Below are 24,173 nucleotides of genomic sequence, written 5' to 3'. Positions count from 1 at the left end.
AGAACAAAAAAAATACTAAAATGGATAAAGTATTGCATTGTACATCAACTGTCAGGACAAGAGCTGATCAAGTTGCCCATTTCTTAACTGATTATTTATTTTGTTGTTGTTGAATTTCTTAAGCTCTTTATAGATTTTGGATGTTAACTCTTTATTAGTTGCATAGTTTGCAAATACTTTCTCTCATTCTGTCAATTACCTCTTCACTTTACTGACTTTTTCTTTTGCATGCAGAAGATTCTCAGCTTAATGTAATCCCATTTATCAATTTTGGCTTTGAATACCTGTGATTCTGGAGTCTTTTCCAAGAAGTGTTTGCCTATGCTAATATCTTTCAGAGTTTCCCCAATGTTCTCTAGTAATTTGATGCTATTGGTCATTGATCCATTTTGAGTGGATTTTTGTGTAAGATGTTAGGTATGGGTCTAGTTTCAAACTTTTGCATGTGGAGATTCAATTTTCCAAGTACCATTCACTAAAGACTATCCTTGCTCCAGGATTTATTTTAGATCCTCTGTCAAAGATAAGCTGGTTATAGTTGGATTAATTGATTTCTGGAGTTTGCATTCTGTTCCATTGGCCTACAAGTCTGGTTTTATGTCAGTACCAGACTGTTTTGATTATAACTGTCACATGGTATATCTTGAAATCAGGTATTGTGATGCCTCCAGTTTTGTTTTTGTTGTATAAGATTGCTTTAACTCTTCATGGTATCCTGTGTTTCCATGTGAATTTTGGCATCTTTTTTTTTTTAGATTTGTGAAGAATGTCATTGGTATTTGATTGGGATCACACGGAATCTGTAAATTCCTTTTGATAGTGTGGACATTTTGATGATGTGGATTCTTCCAATCCATGAACATGGAATTTTTTCATTTCTTAATATCTTATTCTGGTTTTTAGTATTTTGTAATTTTCATTGTAGAGATCTTTGAAATCCTTTATTAATTTATTCCAAGATATTTAACTCTTTTTGGAGCTATTGTGTTTGGGACTGATCTTAAAATATCTTTCTCAGGCATAATATTGTCTGTGTAAACAAAGGCTATTGATTTTGTGTGCTGATTTCATATCCTGTCACTTAAACTCTTCTGTGAATTGCAATGGTCTCTTAGTGTAGCCTTTTGGATGCCCTTTATATAGAATCATATCATCTATAAATAGGGATACTTTGACTTCCTCTTTTGCAATTTTTATCCATTTAATTTATTTTTCTTGGCTAATGGCTCTGCTGAAAACTTCCAGGACTATATTAAATTACAATGGTGTTGGGGCTGGCACTTTGGCTTACTTGGTTAATCCTCCGCCTGTGCCACTGGCATCCCATATGGGCACTGGGTTCTAGTCCCGGTTGTTCCTCTTCCAGTCCAGCTCTCTGCTATGGCCCAGGAAGGCAGTGGAGGATGGCCCAAGTGCTTGGGCCCTGCACCTGCATGTGAGACCAGGAGGAAGTAGCTGGCTCCTGGCTTCGGACTGGCATAGCTCTGGCCGTGGCAGCCATTTGGGGGTAAACCAATGGAAGGAAGACCTTTCTCTCTGTGTCTCTCTCTTACTATCTAACCCTATCTGACAAATAAATAATAAAACATAACAATGGTGAGAGTGAGCATTCTTATCTGGTTCAAGATTCTAGAGGGAATGCTTCTAGCTTTTCCCCATTCAATAGGATGCTGAGTGTGGGTTTGTTATAAATTGCCTTGATTATTTTGAGGAATGTTCCTTCTATAAAGTTTTCATCATGAAAGTGTGCTGTATTTTATCAAATATGTCTCTGCAACTATTGAGAGAATCTTATGGTTTTTGTTCCTTAGTTTTTTAATATGATGTGTCACATTTATTGATTTGCAAATGTTGAACCATCCCCGTATACCAGGGATAAATCCCACTTGGTCTGGGTGAATGATGTTTCTGATGTGTTGTTGGGTATCATTAGCTAACATTTTGTTCCTTAGAAATATTGGCCTATAGCTTTCTTTCTCTTTTGTATCATTTTCTGATTTAGGAATTAAAGATGATTCTGGCTTCATAGAAAGAGTTTGGGAGGATTCCCTCCTTTCTAATTGTTTTGAATAGCTTGAGAAGAACTGGAGTTATTTCTTATTAAATAACTGAAGTTATTTAAATGTCTGGTAAAATTCAGCAGGGAAGCCATCTGATCCTGGGCTTTTCTTTGTTGGGAGGTTCTTTATTACTGATTCAATTTCATCTCGTTTATTTGTCTGTTTAGGTCTTCTATACCTTCCTGACTGAATTTAGGTTGATTGTATGTGTCTAGGAATCTATCCATTTCTTCTAGTTTTCCCAGTTTGTTGTCATATATCTCTTTTTATTAATTCCTGATGATTCTTTTATTTCTGTGGCATCTGTTGTTAAATTTTCTTTTTCATCTCTGATTTGACTTATTTGGCAGCACTACACAACCACGCCATGGTGCCAGCTCCCATGGGTCCATTGTTAAGAAGTTTGCAGCACAGATAGGACAGGATATGTACACTCAGCCTGACATGAAGATTATGAAATGCCAGATAAACTGGTACTATCTATATATGGACATACCAAGGTGGGCTGTGGTAGAAAAGGCTTCTTAAATCCTAGAGGTGGATTTTATATACAAGAATAGAAATTGAACTATACAATGACTTCATGGGGAAAGTTTAGGTCATCTCCTAATTGGAGAAATCCTGGCATGGGAAAGCAAGAAGGAGAGCAAATAATGAGTAATTCAAGTTGAATTCAGGGAACAACTTGGGTAGCACAACAGCAGAGGGAGAAATTGGTGATGAGGGTTTTCCTGTTTCTCTCCTCTGTTTTGATAGTTCTTGGGCTTTCTTACTTTTCTACATGCCAAGTGCCCACTGTCTACACTAGACACTGAAGACCTGCATGTTTCCCCAGATCCAGAGCCTTTAAAACTTATTCACTTTTGGTCTCTGATACTGATCTTTTCTGTTTGGGGAAAGGAAGTGAAAGTGTGGGGCAGAGGGAGAGAATGCTGACCCAGGACAAGAATAGGAATGAGGACTCAGTATCAGTCAACTGGGAAGAGTGTCCTTAGCCTTCTGTGTCCACCTGCACTCTGTCTGTTCTGAAGAAGCACCTTCAGGTCCAGGACTCTGTGTGCTTCCAAAGGAAACAAGCAATGTCCTTTTCCTTCCATTTTGTTTCGGGTCCCACTGAGAATGGAGCCAACATCTTTCATTTCACTCATGGGCCTCTTTCTCACACCAGGGTCAACTCCCGAAGTATTCTAATTTCTATTCCCCCAACCCCCATTCCTTCTTTCAGTTATTGATTTACTCACTATTGGTAAAATCATCACCATCATCATTATCATCACTACCACCAAAAGCACCAAAGCACCTTACATGGTCATACACAGAGAATACAGCACAGGTGTCACTTTGGTAGAGATAAAGAAACAGATCAGGGGCCAGCATTGTGGTGTAGCTGTTTTAGCCACTACCTGGCATCCCATATGGGCACTGCTTTGTGTCCAAGTTGCTCCACTTCTGATCCAGCTCCCTCCTGGGAAAGCACCAAAAGATGGCCCAAGTGCTTGGGCTTCTGCACCTTCATGGGAGACCCAAATGAATCCCCTGGTTCCTGGCTTCAGCTTTGCCTACTCAAGTAGACCACATAGGTTTTACCTTTTTTTTTTAAGACTTATTTTATTTATTTGAAAGACAGAGTTACAGAGGTAGAGATACAGAAAGAGGTCTTCCATTCCATTGGTTCACTCCCCACATGGCCGCAATGGTCGGAGCTGCACCAATCCAAAGCCAGGAGCCAGGAATCTCCATACCATGTGAGTACAGGGGCCCAAGGACTTGGGACATCCTCCACTGCTATCCCAGGCCATAACAGAAAGCTGGATTGGAAGTGGAGTAGCCGGGACTTGAACCAGCACCCACATGGAATGCCAGTGCTACAGTCAGCGGCTTTATCCACTATGTCACAGTGCCAGCCCCTGGAATTTTCTACATATTTAATGCAGTATATAAACGATTCAGGACTTTTTTAGGATAATTATATTGGAGAACACATGATATTATATATTCTTTTTATTACTAGATAATTAAAAATATTTTAACTTAAATCTGATATTGATTTATAATAATAGATAGTTTGTTCTTAAATCTTTAAAGTCAGAGTAAGAACCATCCATAGCTAGCTAATATTTTCCATGGGTATGCTTATAAAAGATCTGAATACAGTGATTGAACTCTGTCATAGCAGGATCCATACCTAATACATATTTTCATATGATCCCTTCCCTGAGGAGCTAGGCCTGTTTAATAAATTAGAATGAATTATTACCAAGGTTATGCTCCATTAATGAAATTAAGATCTTTGGGATTAAGCAATAGTTTATATTCTTTTGCATTAACTAATTTTTATTCCAACCATCTTCCAAATTCTAATTAGTCATTCTATCAAAGCTTATGAAGTTATCCAAGTTAACTAAAAACATACAATATTTACTCTCTAGCAATAAGTCCTTAAAAATGCTTAAGTAGTCCAAGCAGTAACACCCAGTACCCTTCTGCTTCAGTCTCCAGTGTCTCATTTGATAATTTCATGGTACTTGCCCTATAGCAGTGGGAGAATCTTTTAATTATTATCATGCTTATGACTTATTATTTTCCTATATAAGAAGTCTCCTATATAAGAAGTATTTTTCAAAGAATAGAGGCTTAGCAGCATACAAAATTACAATTTGATTCCTGTTTCTTTAGATCTAGACATCCAGTCTCATCAATACCCCAGAAATGGGTTTAGTTTCCCTGAAGAACTGGTACAAGAATTCTACATTACCATAAATCCAATCTTGCTTGCTGATGATATCTAGTTTTGTTAAAGTACTTTGTGTTGCGTTTGTTAAGAGTTACTTAATTTTCTTTTGTAATATTAGTGTAATTGTAACCAACATAAAGTTAACCCATGTCAATACACTGCTTTTATGTCTAGAAAGCCCATGTGATAAACTGTCCTAACTTACTCAGATGCATTTCCAGGGTTCCTTCATCATAGAGCTCTGACCTGTATGACATCTGATTTTCTTCTGTCTACTGAAACGTGCAATATAATCAATAGCCTTGCTAAATCTAAAAGATACTACACCCATAGAGCTTTATGTCTAAGTAATATATGGATGTGCTTTTGGGCTTGTTTTTGCACACTCCCACAAACATGCAGGGAGAGCTGGAAACTTCATTAAAAAGACATTTGTCAGGATGCTAGAGGGAAAGGAAAATCCTCCACAGGCTATGTACCTAATTTCCAGCCAATACAGGATTACTCCCAACAGGAATCATTTATTGCTTTTACTGGCCTAAGTGATGGGGTTGTTAGCATATCTTTTGGCTGACTGCTTTGCAATCAAGCTGCTTATAGTTGCTAGAAAAGTCATCTTAATATTCATACAGAACTTCTGTCTCACTTCATTTCTTCCAACATTGATCTCACAGTGTCCCATGGGCAAGGCTTATCCTCTGCTCATTGAAACTAGAAATGTGTCAGAGTTACATAAGCAGGGTATTTGCAAAAGGGTTAGACTAGGCCAAATTTAGTCAAACTACCAGAATTTCACAATTTCTGATACTCTCAATTGCTCCTCTTAGTGACCTTTCACCTCCAAAACACACACACCTCGGAGGCACCATCCTAACTCCTCTTTCCTCATTTCTCATAGTTATTAGCCCAGAGATATTTAAATGTGCCAATTTATACTGAAAACACATCAGATTTATTTCTTGCATTGCATGATGGAAGATTGATATCCATCCCAACATAAGCTCTGATTTGATATCAAAATAATTTTTAAAAATAGGATAAAATTATATGTTGTTTCGTCATAATCTTTTGGCTAATAAAATGAAATTTTTGAAAAGCTTTAGTAAGAGGAGTGTTTGGTATGTAAAGCAATGTCACAAGACCAGGACTTACCAGTCATAGATAACAAAACTAAAATCTATAGGTGTGAGAAACCAACCTATGTTATTGAACCTGCCTGCTCCACTTGACTTTCTCTACATCATCCACTGATATTAATTATTTCATAAATAATTCCTTTAGGCAAGGAAAAGGGACAACGGACAATGCTTGTATTCTGATAGGTATTTTCACAAAGATTTAACCTTCATGTTTCTCTGTAAGTGATCTACTTAGAGATTCAAGAAATCAAAATCTAATCAAATAATTACTGTCCTACAAATGCTTCACTAGAAAAAAGGGTTACCTCTGGTAAAACACCATTCATTAAATTTTGGATAATAGTATAATTATTTCGGATTAATTCCTGGTTCCGTCATCTTAAATATTACTTGCACAACTGCTAATCACCTAAGGGAGACAAGTTTTTCCAATCATGTAAATCTAAAACAGCCTTCTTTCTTTCACCTTGAATTTTTTTAAAAAATATTTATTTATTTTGAAATATTTATTTATTTGAATGAGAGAGAGAGAGATCTTCCATCCTGTTGTTCACTCCCCAGTTAGCCACAAAAGTTAGGGCTGGGCCAAGCCAAAGCCAAGAACTTCATCCAGGTCTCCCATGTGGGTGACAGGGGCCCAGGCACTTGGGCCATCTTCCAGTGCTTTCCTCAGCCCATGAGCAGAGAGCTGGATAGGCAAAGGAGCAGCTGGATATGCATCAGCACCCATGTGTGATGCAGGCAGCAACTTCACCTGCTATGACATACTGCCGGCCCCTCACCGTGTATCTGTTAAAAATACTTAAACCTTGCGTGTTGGGATTTGCCCCCTATTATTTATTGCCAATTTTGTACCTCATTCTCCAGGTATCTTGCTTAGTATATTAAAAAGGAATATTCAAAGCCCAGCTGTGTGAAGAAGGCACTATCCTCTTAAACGACAATAGTGGTGACTCCCTGCTAAGTCATGGCAGATGGACATCAGCAGAGGCTGCATCCATGAGCTGTGATTTACCTCTTTTGTCTTCTGAAAAGCACATTTTGGGCATATTTTGCTGCTGTACCTCTTTTGATCCTTTAATAAGAACATTGAGAAAATGAGGAGGAGGTGACTTATCAGAAAGAAGCTGAGTTTTACTCATTTAAGGGGATCTATTTTCATCATGGATTTTTCTCTTCCTCAAAAAGTAACATTTTCTCAGTAGTATAATGGTGTTAATATTGTTCATCGTTCTTGGAGATGGTCCAAAGAATCTTGTTCACTTATTGTTTAGTTTAAAATACTGATTTTTGTCTGTATTGTTTCATTTGTTTTGTCCTGGTATATAGCCACTAATATTCCAACATGCTTTCCCATTAAACAGGTCGTCATGGAGATGGGGGTTATTGGCCAGTAGATACTAATTTGATTGATAGGAGCACTCTCAATGGTAAGTATATAAATCAAGTTCTATTTGGTTGATTATATTTATATTAATCAAGTCAGTAATTCTAGAATGTCTGAAGCCAATTTTCTATTGAATATAAGTGTGAAGAACCTTCAACTTAGGGTTTTACTGCTATTATAGAATCATGAAGTCACTAACAAACCTCTAACACATTCCACTGGGAGATGATGCCCATGAGAGGTAACAGATGGAAGAGGCATCTTATAAAATGATACAGGGATGCTAAATACCCACATTGTAAATGGTTTTAATATATTTAAAATGTTTTTAAAATCTAATTTTAATAGGAAGAGATGATATCTAAGATTGATTAAACCGAAAGGCACTCAAATTCACAAGTTAAAGTTAGTGAACACTTCTTTCCTGAAGAGTACATTGGTTCTCCAAAATTCTGAATCCTCTGGCTTGTTGCTGCTAAATTTTCTTCATGTTGTCAAAAGAAGGCATTATTGCTGCTCAGCCCACTGGAGCATGCCCATGTGTCTGTTGGCTTTGGGGATGATCAGATGGGGTGAACGCCTAGAACTTCAGGAAAAGAGCAGGTTGGTGTAGAGATGAGTTCTCAGCATCTTGCCCTCAGTTTTGCTGAAACAAGAACTTTGAAAAGATGAATTCATACTAGTTAAATTCCACTAGAACTAATGCACATACACAAATATTTTATAGGCCTTTTTTATAAAAATAGTGTTGCTGATTCTTGGTTTGATTTGTGAAAAATTTTTCACATTTAAAATGGAAAGATTAACACTTGTATACCCACTACCAAAGTTAAGATAATACAAACCTAATTTATGTGTTTTCATTATCACCTGCTTCTTTATGACTCATTTTAATTTTTACATTTATTTTTAAGACTTATCCATACGTTTACAAACAGTAGTCATTTATTTTGTTGCTGTACAATGTTCTATTTTACAAAATAATGCCATTATTTATTTAATCATCTTTATGAGGTTTTTATGAGAAATTTCTGGGTGCTCTCATATTAAAAAGTTTAAGTGGGAAGCCAAATTTGTGATATAAAAGTTGTCTGTTGGATGTAAAATTAAAATACAGGGGGTGAGTTGCCTCTTTTACGCTATGATAATCTAATATATGCGTTTCCCCAAAGAGGGTGTGTATGACATCTGAACTTTTTCTTATTCTGTCTTAGCTATTTTAATAAATATTTTGGCTTGGGTAATTTATAAACAGTTGTCTCTTAAAACCCCACCTCTTACTCCCACTGCAATAGGGGATTAGATTTCAACATATGAATTTTCTGTGTCCCTTGGGGTGGAGATGGGGATCATGAATATTCAGACTATAGCAAGCTTCCTATCTGCCAATCAAGTCCTTCTTGATTTTAGCCAGTATACCCTCTCCTAATTCTTGTAGCTTTCTGTTGTCTCTTCCACAGATCATCTTGTGTTTAAATAACATGACGCCCTCCAGTGGCAGTTAAGTTTTAGACAGTTGTTTTGGCTAATGCCTACCTCTGGTAGTCTCGAATGTACACAAGAGGCAGTTTGGGGATCTCACAGCAGGAAGGTAAGAGAAAGGGTTTTTTGGAAACCAGAACACAAGCATGCTCTGTCAAATGGATTTAGGTAATGACAATTCTCTTCCCCAAACTTGGCAAGTTTCATTACCTCACTCTCCTGCTTTGAATTTTATCTCAAATATCAATAATAAGTCAGATATACATAATGCATCCAAGCAGTCATCGGGGAATGCTGCTAAGTTCTAGGTGAGTGCTGTGCACTTGCAATGAGCTCTCCACTGCAGGAGCAATAAACCATAATGCTGAAATGGCCAGGTGGACAAGGCAGAGAAATACACACCTAGAAGATGAAGGTGATGAGAAAAATGCAAGGATGTGCAAGGGGGTCAAAAAAAAGTAAGTTCTAGAGAAACCCTGTGGGGAAATAATTGTAGTATTTTAAGTCAGCCAGAAATCCTCTAAGTTTGGAGTTTAAGCAGGGAGTTAGCATTGCCCCCTTGAGAAGTATCCTGCAGAGCTGATTTTGAGATGCCCTCTCCACAGGAGTTTCAAATTGAAGTTTATCCCCATGACTATCTACACCATCACAGGATAGAGTGCCAAGAAGTTAAAGAGGGAGTCAGTGTGGATAACTGAGAAAGAGCCGTTGTCTTTAACCAGCCTTCAACCACTCCTGAATGTGGGTATGGGTTCAGGAGGGAACAAAGGAGAGCCTCAGACCCAGAGCTGTGGACTAGCTAATCTGCACGACTTAAGGACTCCAGTCTTGGGTGGAATTGCCAGATTTAGCGATTAGGAATAAAAAGAGGCCTGGTGAAGTCTGAATGATATGCGATAGCATATGAATATGAGATCAAGAAAAATTTTACAATGGACATATACATAAGCAATGGGAAATGATTTAAATCTTGTATTTTTTGTTAAATCTGTCAGTTCCAGTGTTAGGTCAAAATTTAAAAGCTGGTGTTGAGTAGCTGAACTTCCCTTCTAAGTAAAATGACATTTTGATAGAAAAGAAGGCCCAGCCTAAATTTAACATGAATTTATAGCAAATAGTAACTTTTCAAAGAAGTCAGGTCTCTGAGGAAGAGAACTCAAGAATTGGAAGAATGAATATATGTCAATGTATTTATTAATTTATTTATTTACTATTTAAGTTTCCTGGTGAAAATATAATCATCATTGAACCTGACCTGATAAACTACTTTGCAGGAGAAGGTCATAAAAACAAAACAGACTAATGGCAGTTGGTAGCTTAAAGCCAGTCTGTATAGATTATTGACTTTATCCCTCCCAAATTTTTCCTATCACTAAATGGTATTTGCAGGAGTGCATGTTAAAAGACGGGATGAACAAAACACCTGAAATATTTCTAATACTCCACTAGACTCCACAGGCTACCTGGCTGATTAAGGTAAACCAATTACCTCAGAGAAATGTTAAGTGGTAAAAGACAACCTAATCCATTTCCTATTCTCTTTTGCTAGCAGACAAATAATGTGTAATTTGATTTAAAAAAAAGATTTATTTATTTATTTATTTGAAAGAGTTAGAGAAGAGACAGAGAGGTCTTCCATCTGCTGGTTCACTCCCTAGTTAGCCGCAAAGGCTGGAGCTGCACCCATCTGAAGCCAGGAGCCAGGAGATTCTTCTGGGTCTCCCACGTGGGTGCAGGGTCCCAAGGACTTGGGCCATCTTCTACTGCTTTCCCAGGCCATAGCAGAGAGCTGGATAAGAAGTGGAGCAGCCGGGACTCAAACCAGCACCCATATTGGATGTGGCACTGCAGGTGGCAGCTTTACCGGCTATGCCACAGTGTCAGCCCCTGTAATTTGACTTTAACTTGGGCTATTGCAAGCAAATCAGCAAAAGCATCTGGAAACCCCAGCTTCCTAATTACAATTCTGTTAATGTCCTAAGCTTTAAGAAGAGGGTATATTTTCTAATTAGATGTGTAAGTGAGGCCCTGAATAACAAAACTCCAGTCTCACCTCACACTCACATAGTAGGCTGCAGGAACAGGCACATTCTAAAATCTGAGTTCCTAAATCTAAGATCCAGTGAGATTTCATACATCTTCCCTTACAGTGGCAGAATTATGGAGGCTTTCTCACTCTCCCACACTGGCTGGATTCATCCTTCATAGCATTGTAATAGAATCATGGCTTATTGTCAGGATGCTCAAGCCAGTTGCAAATAAATTCAGACCTCACTAATCATTTACTTTCTCTTACAGCATGCCACTCTCTTAAAATGCACTCTTGGAATTCAAATAAAGAAAAACAAAGCTATAGTTCATGTTTACTCCTGTAGTTGGAAGCTCTTAATTAAATTGTTAAAAGTGAAGAGGCTTCCTAAATTCTTTTCTGATGGCAGGCGGAATCAAAGCTAATATGTAGGGATTGGTTGTATTTTTCTTTTATGGTGCACTCAATTTTAGATTATGCTTCACATTCTTAATGTAGAAAAATCTTCAATTTCTGAAGATGTATTTTTTAGTTTATATTTGTATGAAATGCAACAACTCTGAAAATTACTTCAACTTAATCCTACTTTTCTCATGGGGGAAGATAAAACATTGATTTTCTTTTGTTGCTAGCTCTGCTATAATTTGCAAAATCAATTTAGCAAGTTTGATTAAAAGATCTGTAAATGATAAAATATTTTTATTTCCCTCAATGTTTGAAAACAATGTTAAGCTTGACAGTTTATTATATTCGTACAACATTAATCAAAACTAGGTTAACATTATATCAGTACTCAAAACGGTATTCAGTGTTCTTTAAAATCTGACACGCCCTTTTTTGGGCTGTCTGTCAAAGAAAAGGCTATACTGTATCCTTTATTTTGAAAACAAGAATATTTTTCTTACAATTCAGTAATTTAATTTTCTAAACAAATTATAAATATTATCATTTCTATGAAATGATCATTCTGAGACTAGTAGGGTGTTAGAAGACCTTCATCACTGTACTCAGCAGATATTATAGTCCCAAAGGAAAGATCCAGGAATAAAGTTGTATAGCTTTGTCTAGGACGGAATGATGACTGGAGTGATTGGCAGTTAGTCCCAGGTACTAGTGCATGGATTCCAAGAGGCTGTGCTCACCTACCATTTCCCCTAGCGCAAAGGATTCTAAGGGTCCTGATGTAATCCCACACTCCAAGAACTAGAACTTCCTTTGCCAGGGACTAGTGCTATGTGACTAATTTGACAAATTAAACTCAACTCTTCATGTCTGGGCTTTCCATTTGAACACAGGAAATGTTAAACTGGAGCAGGGAGCTTCCTGACCCCAACACCATTAATTTTAGGGCTGAGTAATTCTTTGTTGAGTGTGTTGTCCAGCACACTTGCAGGGTATATTTTCATCCCTGGACTCTGCCCACCAGGTTCCTCTAGCATCTGCCCTCCTTCATGATTTAAAGCCTGAAATGTGTCTAGGCATGTCACATTTCCCCTTAAGGGGCAAAATATATCCAGTTGCAAACTGCTGACACAGATAGCCAGTTCCTAAAGATTGTTTCAGGTATATGTGTCCAATGAGAAGCCCCGAGGAAGCAAAACAAAAACAGTATACTTGCCACAGGTCCATTGGTAAACTATCTTGGCACCTCACCTCTCTTTCTTCAGCTTAAGTGCCAGACATCTTAGTATTGAGAGAACTTTCTGGAATTCGATGATCTCATCCATTCTGGGGATTCCAAATTCCCCATTTGGGTGTCAACTCAAATGTGTATGTCTAATGCAGACCCTTTCACTCCCCGTTTAATATTTATTATAATACCTCCAACCTGACATACTCAAGACTGTACATTTGGTCTACCCACTCTGACCTTTCACTTCTACTTTTTCTTTCATCTCCTTTGTAAGAAGTATTGTTCAACCTACATGCCTTTCATCTCCCACCCAATCCATGATTCATTCATTTACTTTCAAACTATAGTGTACCACTGTCTATTTTGCTGGATTGCTGCTGCCACCATCTCAGTTCTAGTCGTCATCATCCTTCACCTGGAAAACTTCAAATTGAATTTTTTATGATGCATTCAATCCCCTTGGCTAGTTTTACCACTTCCACATCAACCCCTTTCCACACAGCAGCTAGAGAGGTCTTGTCAAAATAAATCACATCTGTCGCATTCTTGCTGCAAAACCTTAAATGGTCTGTGATTCCATGCAAGATGACTGAATGTGGTTCATAAGAGGAATGAGTAGATCCTGTTCCTCTTGCCAGCCTCATTGTGTACCATTCTTCGTTTGCTCCCAATGTCCCAGATATGTATCCTACCCTCAGTTCCCTTGTAGGAAACAGGAACTCACTCCTAGCAATATACCATGATTCAACTTAAATGTCACTCCATGAAATCTCTCATGAGCCAACACCAACAACCATAAACCCCCATGATAAATTAATCTACATGAATCCCTCCTCTTTTCTTTTTGGCATTGATTTTAATAGTAATTTCATATTTATTTGCCCCATGAGTTAATATTTTCTAGGTTGTTGTAAGCTCTCTGAGGTCAACAATCTATCTCTCCTGATAACAACATCAAATTAGATCTTCAACACATATTTATGGAATAATTGAATACATTGTCCTCCTTCCTTCCTCCTCTCTTCTTGGATAGTCATAGTTGATATTAATATGCTATAAACAGGCCAGCGCCACTGCTCAATAGGCTAATCCTCCGCCTGCGGCACCAGCACCCCATGCTCCAGTCCCGGTCCGGGCACCAGATTCTGTCCCGGTTGCTCCTCTTCCTGTCCAGCTCTCTGCTGTGGCCCGGGAGTGCAGTGGAAGTTGGCCCAAGTGCTTGGGCCCTGCACCCCATGGGAGACCAGGAGAAGCACCTTGCTCCTGGCTTCAGATCAGTGCGGTGCCCCGGCTGCAGCGGCCACTGGAGAGTGAACCAACGGACAAGGAAGACCTTTGTCTCGCTGTCTCTCTCTCTCTCTCTCTCTGTCCACTCTGCCTGTCAAAAAAATAAAAAATTAAAAAATTTTTAAAAATGCTATAAACAATGATACTTGAAAGAAGAAATATGTTTTCTAACTTAATTGACCAAGAAATTTTTCCTACCATAATGTTGATTAGTATCTCTTTTTAGGGACTATTGGGCTAGATTATTTGTGTTTCCTTCCAGACAATTGGGTGTAATGTTTTATCTTAAGGAGAAATGCTTTGAAATGATTAAGGCCATATGCATTTCTGTTGAGACTGAATGACATATATTAATATTATTAAATTATTATAACATGTTGCATTCAAAGTATACTAATAGCAAAACTGCTATCAGAGAAGACTCAAATTGAAAGTTCAGTCCCCAGTTAGGTTTCATTGCATCTCTTTTCTGAGAATTGAACTTGTTCTTCTTGTATTCATGTCGTTTAACTGCCTAACAATTTAGTACAGCCATGGGTGCAGCCATTATGACAAGGGGAACAGAACCTCAAAACAGGAGCCAGTGTCTCTAGATTCAATACCTGACTGTGTTTTCTTTAGGATAATTAAGCACTTAGCCCTCTGATCCATCAATGAGTTATTGCAGAGTTTATGGGAATAAATCGTTATAATATGCATAGCATATATTTTACAAATATAAAAATATTATGCATTTGTAATTCAAAGCGTTATAGGAATTAGGTTTATTTTACAAAACCCATTTTTGAACTTTACTAAGACTTCATAACCATCACATTATTCAATCTATGTGTATTCTCTTATTAAATTTAGTAGAAAGAGATGAAACATTTTACTGTGACCAAACATGAAAATAAATGGATTGAGTGCCCATAAAACTATAAAAATTTTGACTCCATTCCCCCAGGTTTTAATAGAATACATATAGATCTTGACCACTCAGACATTGAGTACCCACACTATTATGTGAACCTCGGGTAGAGAAGTGTTAAGATTTGAGGGTACTTCAGAAAGTTCATGGAAAACGTGTACTATCTTTTAATCCTGGTTTTCCATGAATTTTTATTCTTTAAGAGAGGGAAGGAGAGGCAGAGAGAGAGAGATCTTCCATCACTTGGTTTACTACCCAGATGGTCACAATAGCTGGGCCAGGCTGAACCCAGGAGCCAGGAGCTTCCTCCAGGTCTCCCACATGGGTGCAGGGGCCCAGGCACTTGGGCCATCATCCACTGCTTTTCCCAGGCCATTTGCAGGGAACTGGACTGGAAATAGAGCAGCCGGGACACAAACTGGTGCTCATATGTGCTGCTGACATCACAGGCAGCAACTTTACTCACTAAGCCACAACGCTGGGCCCTCAGTGAAGGTTTTGAAGTATCCTCATACAATGCATTTTCTTTAATTTTGGAAAATCACATAGGATGAACCACATTGAGCCATTTCACAAAGCCTTTCAAGGGTCAGCTCTTGCCCTGTGGTCCTTGTGTTGCCTTCATTGTCTCATGAATAATCACAGTGCCAATGAAGATAGTTCAAAGTCTTTGAATTACCTCATGCAGCTTCCCCACCCAAGCCGAAGGTATCATTTGTCCATTGTGCAGTCAAGTGCTCTTGACTGTAACTCCTAATTGTAGTAATCCAGGCTTGTGAGCTCTAAAGGTTTTCAGAATTTTGATCACTTTTCTGGTTATTGGGATATATAAATGTATGAACTTCTATTCAAATTCAAAGATCTATATTAGTATTAGTAATTAAAATCACTGACATGTTGTACTCAGAGTGTACTAATAATAACAAAACTGTTCTCAGCAGAGAGGATGATTGAAAGAAAGAAGTTCAATCTCCAGCTACGTTTCATTAAGTCTTTCCTCAGTTTTGAACTTGTCGTTGTTGTATTTATTATTCACAGATTCGGTTTCTGTGAATTCACCTGTGGTCTAAAGTTTACTGGTAACCTCAAATTCAATATTTGCAGTGGTCATTTGAGGACATATTCTGAGCAGGAAAAATTTGAGTTGCCTGAATTTCAATACCCAAGTAGAACAAGACGAATCTCTGCCTTTATTTCAGCTCCCACATTGTGGATAAGTACCCTTTCCGGTGTATATTTAGTACCAACTTTGCCCTTCATGTACATTTTGTTGATGATTACACTGTTTATAAAGACTCCAAACATAGCGCCAAAGTGCTGCCTAGTGTTCATGAGCACAGTAAGGCAGTGATGTGCCTTATAGAGAAAATATATGTGTGAAGCTGGTTCTGTTACAAATTACCATGCTGAAAGCCATGGGTTCAGTGGTAATGAATCAACATAGTATGTTAAATAAGAAGTCTTTAAGCACAAACACACATAAAGCAAGCTTATATATAAGTTGGTTGATAAACATGTTGTGACCAGAGACTAACAGGAACCTAACCCTGTATTTCCTCTAGAAACAACAGCTTTGTATTCACTAATTCCACATTTGTGGTAACTTTATAGAAAACAAAGAGCTAATGACTAAACAAAACTGATTGGATCTGCAGACATAATTGTACTTGACTTTCTCAACTGCCCATTGAATGTCAGTTATGCTGAACATTCAGCCTGTACTTTGAGGATGGAAAGTTAATGAGAGGCTTTGAATACCAAGTTTTAAACTAATGGAAACTTTTATATGGAATTCATAAAGACCTAGAATCAAAGCTTTATAATAGGAGTTCTCATGAACCTTAATTCTCTAAGGCAAATGACATCAGTATAATCTCACTAATGCTCAGCAGAACCCAGAGCTATTATTTCTGACATGAAACATAGTGTTTTACTGATGGAAAGAGTGAAATAAGAGTGGAAATGTTAATTATTCTATCAGGTTTTTTTAAATGTTCACTGCTATAGGGTTACGTATGAATCATACTAAGTTTTTCAGAAATAGTGAACTGTTAGATTCAAGTAATACTAATAAAAATCCAAGAAATTCCTAACCATCTCCCTTGTAAGCTTTCACATAAAGGGTTAATTTTAACAATAAGTTAGGCACAAAAGAGCAGATGAAGATACATTGTAAAATAATTTTTTAAATCATAAGTAAAATTGTGGTGTAGAGTCTTGACCTTTGCTTACTTAATGAATCTTTGTAGTGAAAGTAAAAGTTACATCAAGGAACTCTTACTCTTTAATTTATAATCAGAATCTTTTAGCATAAAATGTTTTCAAAGAACTTTTTTGAGTCCCTCCCTGTGAGAGTCAATTTACATCAGAAGTGCTTAGAATATCCCCAATAATAACAAATCAGCAATAAGTTATTTAAATTTGTGACTTAAAAAAAACAATGATTCTTAACTATCCTATAACTGTAACATAACTATATGTCTTTTGGGGCAAGTACTGAGCTGTTATACACATTTGTGATAAATTGCAAATTTATATTTCACATTGAGTATTATTGCTAAAAGCCTTGTAGCTTGGAAGTCCAAATCAGAAGTATACCAAATGCTCTAAGAAATTGTTTATCTTGGCAATGTTTTATTTAATGTGTCAGTGGTGTTATAAGAATTTCCTTTAGGTCAGTTGTGATGGTTACTTTGCATATAAATATTTTTAAAAGATTTTATTTATTTATTTGAGAGGTAGAGTTACAGAAATGGAGAGACAGAGAGAAATGTCTTCCATCCACTGGTTCACTCCACACATGGCCTTAATAACTGGAGCTGGGCTGATCCAAAGCCAGGAGCCAATAGCTGCTTCTGGGTCTCCCACGCTGGTACAAGGGCCCAAGAACTTGGGCCATCTTTCATTACATTCCCAGTCCATTAGCAGAGAACTGGATCAGAAGAGGAGCAGTGGGTACATGAACTGGCACCCATATGGGATGCTGGCACTGGAGGCAGAGGCTTAGCCTACCATGCCACAGCACTGGCCCTGCATATATTTTCTATAATTCCAACAGTAACTCTATACAATAAGTATATTATTGCCATTTTACATATGAAGTCCCTGAGGTTCAGAAGAGCTACATAATTTGCACAAAAATATAGAAATCTTATATAGTCTGTTACAGAAAAAATTCAAACTGAAGTGTAGGAAAACATCCAAACTGATTTTTGTTTGCTAAATTTTAAATTAATTTATGAAAAAAGGTTATTAGCTGGTATTTACTTTTTTATTAATTTGTAACTTCTTATGACAAACATGACACAGAACCTATCACTTAATTGATCACTGAATGAGGGCTGAAAGAAAGTGGCATATCAAGGTAAGCCACTGCCGCAATGCAGCATCCCTTATGAGCACCTGTTCGGGAAGATCTCTGTCTCTGAGGGTCTCTCCTTCCCTCTAACTTTGCCTTTCATGAATAAATAAAATTTTTTCAACACCAACAAAAAAGAAAGTGATGTAAAGGGTCCTTAGCCATTCTTATTTAGGTAAGCAATTTACTAAAATGTCATATTCTTTTATTTTGCACCTAAATATGTTCTCCCATGAGGTATTGATGCAGCACAGGAAAGCATTTGGATAGGGACTTTATGCTACTCTTTCAAATTCAGTGACCACTTTTCATTGAGATTCATGTACCTTTGATGGTTGAAAATTAAGTGTGCTATTGATAGCATCTTAAGACAACTACTTTGACTAGCGAGATGGTATTGGTATATGCCACCTTGATGGGATTGAATTGGAATCCCCTGGCACGTTTCTAACTCTACCATTTGGGACAAGTCCGATTGAGCATGTCCCAAACTGTACATCTCCTCCCTCTCTTATTCCCACTCTTATATTTAACAAGGATCACTTTTCAGTTAAATTCAAACACCTAAGAATAATTGTCAATTAGAGAACGATCCAACATGGGAAGTGGCATACACAGCAGACTCATAGAATGGCAGATGTCCTAATCAGCACTCTGGCCTCAGAATCATCCCTTAAGGCATTTGCCCATGAGAGTAATTTAGGCATGGAAAGCCAAGACACTGTGGAAAAAAAAAAAAAAAAAAAAAAACAACACCTAAATAAAAGATCTCTGCGAGTGAGATCCCAGTGGAAAGAATGGGGCCATCAAAGGAGGAAGTACCTTTCTCTGAAAGGAGGAGGGAACTTCCACTTTGACTATGACCCTGTCTGAATTAGATCGAAGTTGGTGAGCTCAAAACTTCCATAGCCTTATTAGCTCATGACAGGAGCCTAGCGTGATTACTGACGTCATAAACAAGAGTGTCAATTGTTAAGTCAATAACAGGTGTCACTGTGCACTTACTCCCCATGTAGGATCTCTGTCCTAAATGTGTTGTACAATGTGAATTAATGCTATAACTAGTACTCAAACAGTACTTTACACTTGGTGTTTCTGTGTGGTGCAAACTGTTGAAATCTTTACTTAATATATACTAAATTGATCTTCTGTATATAGAGCTAATTGAAAATGAATTTTGATATGAATGGGATGGGAGAGGGAGTGGGAGATGGGAGGGTTGCGGGTAGGAGGGAAGTTATTGGGGCGGGGGGGAAGCCACTGTAATCCAAAAGTTGTACTTTGGAAATTTATATTTATTAAATAAAAGTTAAAAGGAAAAGATAACTACAAGTAGACTGTGATTGGAGTTCAATAGTTTATGGTTAATTTTTTCATAACATCAAATAAATAGTATTTTCTCACAAACTGTAGTGCAGAGTAGCTTCTTTAACTTCTTTCCCCATTTCTACTTAATGCTACACTTAATCTCTTTCTTTAATTGAGATACAATCATCTACCATAAATTTACCCTGTGAAAGTTATAATGCACTGGGTGTTAGAATCTCTATAGCATTGGTCCCTATCACTACTAATTCCTGAATATTTTCATTAACACAAAGGAAAGCCTGTCCCTACTCATGCCTCTCCCCATGTATTACCAAACACTAATTATCTTCTCTCTCTCTAGTTTTGCCTGTTCTAGATATGTAATATAGGTGGAATCATACAATATGTGGCCTTTTGTGTATAGCTTCTTTCACTGAGTATAGTGTTTTCATTGTACATCCATATTATAGCACATTTCAGTTCTTCATGCCTTCTTATACCTGGGTAGTCTTCCGTTATATGGCTATATCACATTTGTTTATCTGTTTCTCATTCAGTGAACATTTATGGTTTTTTTCTGCCTTTGACTATTCTTAATAACACTACAGTGATCGTTCTGTGCAAGTTTTTGTACCTACACACATTATTTATCTTGGGTAGAAGGTTTAAGTTTTTTTCTCTTCCATATTTCATTTTTTTTCCCAGATTCATGAATGCCCAGAGTAACTAGAACTCTCCACATCCCTGTGAGAGCTGAACAGAGGCTGGCACCTTCATCACTCTAACTCTGAACTCTGCCTGTCTTTTCTCAGAGCCACCCATTGGACAGATGCACCCCCCACACGGCAGTGTCACCCCACAGAAGAACAGCAACCTGCTTGTGATCATCGTGGTCACTGTCGGTGTCATCACAGTGCTGGTCGTGGTGATTGTGGCCGTGATTTGCACTCGGCGCTCTTCAGCTCAGCAGAGAAAGTAGGTAGCAGTTGGCTCCCAGGAGCAAAGAAGGCATTGTCCTCTGGGGTTAGGCTTTGACACTCTCCTCTTGTGCTGTTTCATGATTCACCCTGGGTTCTTTGTCTCCTGACCCTGGAAAACCTTGCCTTTTGTCCTTTCCAGCCTATATCTCATTGAGGAAGAGCTAGTCTTGCAGATTTACAGCAGAATCCCGGGACACCACTTCCATTTCTGTTGGTTTTTATTGTCAGGACAGATTCTTCTTTTTAAGAGAGGGCGGGTACTCCTTGAGTAACACCCGAAAGTAAACTCCACCAAGTTTCCTTCTATGGTTCTCTGCACTCACAGGCACACCAGTGGCAGTGTGCATTCCCCTACAAGGACTTATCACTTATGACAAGGAGACCTGTAGGCAATTCATTGAAACTTGTTGAATGAATGCTGAATATAGACTATGAAACTCTATAGTTCCAATTCCATGAGGTGTAAACTTTAGAAGAAGTCAAGACAGAAAATTCCAGAGATTGAAATTTGCTCACATTTCATGGATAAGACTCATTGTCAGAAATTAGAAGTGTTGAGAAGTCTATAAGTATCTTTATAATATGCTATCCTAGGTTTTAACACATGCAGAAATTGACGCACCGAAGTTCAAAAAGGAAATATGCTTCCAACGTAGCTTATTCTCTCTGAGCAACACCCAGTACCCAGCTTACTAGTCTTGTGCCAGTCAGTTCTAGAAGTCAACAAATCTCTTGGCCATTCTGTACCTCTGCCTCTCCAGCCCTTGTCAAATCCAGCCTGCTATGAATTTTTCAGCTACATTCTCTCGCTTAGTTGACTGTAATAAGCTCTTCCTTTGAAATTTGTTTTGTTTTGTTATTTTTGGCCCCAAGCATGGTGTTTGCCATTTCTGAAAGCCTGAGGCGTTGGCCCACAGGTGGCTGGTTGGATGACTATATGAGTATATATTATATTTTGGTATATAAAAATTCTCTAGCAAATCATTTTCCCTGCTCTCTTGGTAGTGGCTCAGATTTTTTCCCTCTCTTTTCAAAAATCTTATAACTATGCTTATTGCCAGCATATTTCCAGCACTCTGATGTGAAACATTCAAAAACAGAATAGGGAAAGGTACAATTACTGAAAAAGGGGACAGAGAACCATAGATAGACTTTGTATTTAATTTATTTATACAGCAGAACAAGTTATATATTGAGCATTTGTAAGATTGAAATATTTTGAAATTTACAATACTGCTGTGCTGGTCTGTTGTGCGGAAACCAGCAACCTGATAAGAATGAATTTCATTCATTACCCATTACCTCATAGGTAAGCTTTATGGGAAGTCATTATCACTTGTAGATCTTCCAGTATGTTGAGCATTTAATAAGGCTCTGAGAAAAAAAAAAATTTAACTCATTGAGTAAGGCATCAAGTAGTCTCGTCATCCAGCATTTCAAGAGGAGAAATTGTGCAAAAATGTAAGATAGACATCAAAGCAGCAGACCTGTGGAGAGCTCTGAGAAGGAAGTGGGGAGGAGGCCTCAGAACCATACTTGGTCTACTTTGTAAAACATGGATAGAGTCTCTGAATTAACTTTATTCAACTATCTAATCCATACCAGGCTTCTTTTTTTTTTTATTTTTGGTGTTTTTCTCCTATTGTCATTACTATGAGAATGTTTTAAGGGTTGTGTTGTCCTAATGAATTGGGTTCCTGGACTCTTTTGTTTCTCCCTAGAGAAAATTCAAGTCTTCTCAGTGTGCAAAAGTAGAATTTGAAACCATGTTGAGAAACTCACAAACTGTGTTAAAATAAATTCATAGTATGCATTTCTAGGTTCACCCTATACATTTTGGTATAAGTTTATGGTTTTACTTGGAAAGAGCTCATATTGAACTCTGAATATGAATTATATTTTATTTTTAAGAACTTTTTAAGACAGCAAGAGCAGCTGTTGACTGGTTCACTCCTCAATGCCCACAATAGCCTAGGAGATGTGCACTCAGTCCAAGTCTCCACATCAATGCAGGGACCCACCTACTTGAGCCATCACCTGCTACCTCCCAAGGTGCACTTTAACAGGGAGCTGGAATTGGGAGCAGAGTCAAGATTCGAACCCATTCTCTCCATAGTTGTGGACATTGCAAGCTGTGTCCTAACCACTGGGCCAAATACCTGCCTTGACTTGTTTTTAAAATTAGAGAAAGAATAAAAGAATAAGTGATTCTGTGAGTGATAGAAACAACAAACAAAAGTGAATTTACAGCTCACTTTAGTTTTTCTTCAGCCATCCCCAAAGTGATATTTGTGTGGTGTATTTCCATACTTTGTGCCGTATATCTTTCTTCAGTCACAGACTCACTGGTATTCATTTTGTTTGCAGATGTTAGCAGAGAGGAAGACAAAAAAATTCTTCAAGTTATTTCTGAGTACTAATTTAGGTTCTCTTGATTTCGTTGAGGGCTCCTCTTCCTATAACAGTGGTACCATTGAGCCTGTTAAAACAAACTGTGTAATGCAGATGAAAGCAAAATCATTTCCAATCTGAAACAAAACCAAGGGCCTTTAGGGGGCTTTCAGACAATGGGAATTTAATATAATTAATAGAGTGAAGTAGGACCCATATTTCTGGGCTTCTCCATTATCTCTTTGGTGGAGACAGCTGGAGAATGTAAATTTTTATTTGCATTTTGATGATATTCCATTTTTATGGACTATCCATAATAGATTATTTAAATTCGTTTCTCCATATTTTATTCTGTCATGTTTTTAACATTTATACAAACACACAGAGTCACACATGAGGGTACTTCAAAGTATTAATGGGAAGTTGAATTTTAAAAAGGAATATTAATGTGAAATAAAAGTAATTGTGCCTATCTTTTTAGTTGTTTTTAATTGAAATAGTTTTGTGGCTTTGAAGAGACTCCTCTTACACTTTCAGCTAGTGTTATTATTTAGTAGAATATCGTAAATAGTAAGATATCATAATCATAAGCAAAATTACATTTTCTGAAGACTTAAGCTGATGAGCCTTTGTCCATGCTTTTTAGTAAAGTAGTAATATTTTCCTATCCAACATATGGATCATCAGTTTTGATAAGTTAACATTTTTCTAAATACACTAAAGACAAAATATTTGACATTGAACATGTCTTGGAAATCTAAACTACAAATTATTCTATTTGTAAAGCATTACATAGGTAAATGATCAACACTCTGTCTGAATATATCAAGTTTAAACATGGAAATAAAATACAGGGTTCACTTGATAGAATCTGCTTGACTGAAACTTCTGTTTGATTTGACATGTGCACAGCAAGTTTCAAAGATCAGCACACATTCACATCTTGACAAAAATAATTATTTACAATACTGAAGATCAAATGTTTAAACACTAACATGCAATCTACTGTATTTTAACTAGTATAGGTCACTCTCACTGATTTTCTGCTTAACATTTTAATTGTTTTTCTTTATTCACACAAGAGAAATTTTAACTGGCAACTCCATAGGACTTCTATACACATTAATTCCATTTCGTAAAATACAGGTATATATAAGTACCTAGAATTGCCCTGGATTTCCAATGTAAATTTTTGTTTTTGTTTTGAATAGCAGTTAGTAGAATGAAAATAATAAATATAGAGAAATAAGAGGATAGAAGCCTTTGAGGAGGATTTTGATGGAGAAGGAGAAGGAAATATTTATTCTTCTCAATACATGTCTTCCTGATGAATTTGTAATCATTTCTTCACATTAACTTCAAGAGTCCTTCTGTCCTGAAACCTTCCTTAAACAACTGGGGAGGCAGTGTTCCTGCCCCAAACTCCATCAGATCGTGGGCACATCATCTAATTTGTAGAGCTAGATACAAGGCTG

At 37.4% G+C, this 24,173-nt stretch overlaps 1 protein-coding gene across 2 annotated transcripts in view; it reads left to right on the top strand.

Annotated features, from left to right (window-relative positions):
• The window catches only part of DCC (DCC netrin 1 receptor), a 1,216,740-nt gene that overhangs the window by 1,123,336 nt on the left and 69,231 nt on the right, over positions 1-24,173 (top strand). For both annotated transcript variants that reach the window (XM_051851212.2, XM_051851210.2), the window contains exons 22-23: positions 7,298-7,363; positions 20,140-20,302. In XM_051851212.2, coding sequence (XP_051707172.1) covers positions 7,298-7,363; positions 20,140-20,302 — 229 coding nt within the window. The remainder of the gene's footprint in view (positions 1-7,297; positions 7,364-20,139; positions 20,303-24,173) is intronic.

This window comes from Oryctolagus cuniculus, chromosome 10 (assembly GCF_964237555.1).
Source record: "Oryctolagus cuniculus chromosome 10, mOryCun1.1, whole genome shotgun sequence".
Lineage (NCBI taxonomy): Eukaryota > Metazoa > Chordata > Mammalia > Lagomorpha > Leporidae > Oryctolagus > Oryctolagus cuniculus.
The sequence above is the reverse complement of the archived record's forward strand: the minus strand, read 5'-3'. Positions and strand labels throughout refer to the sequence as shown.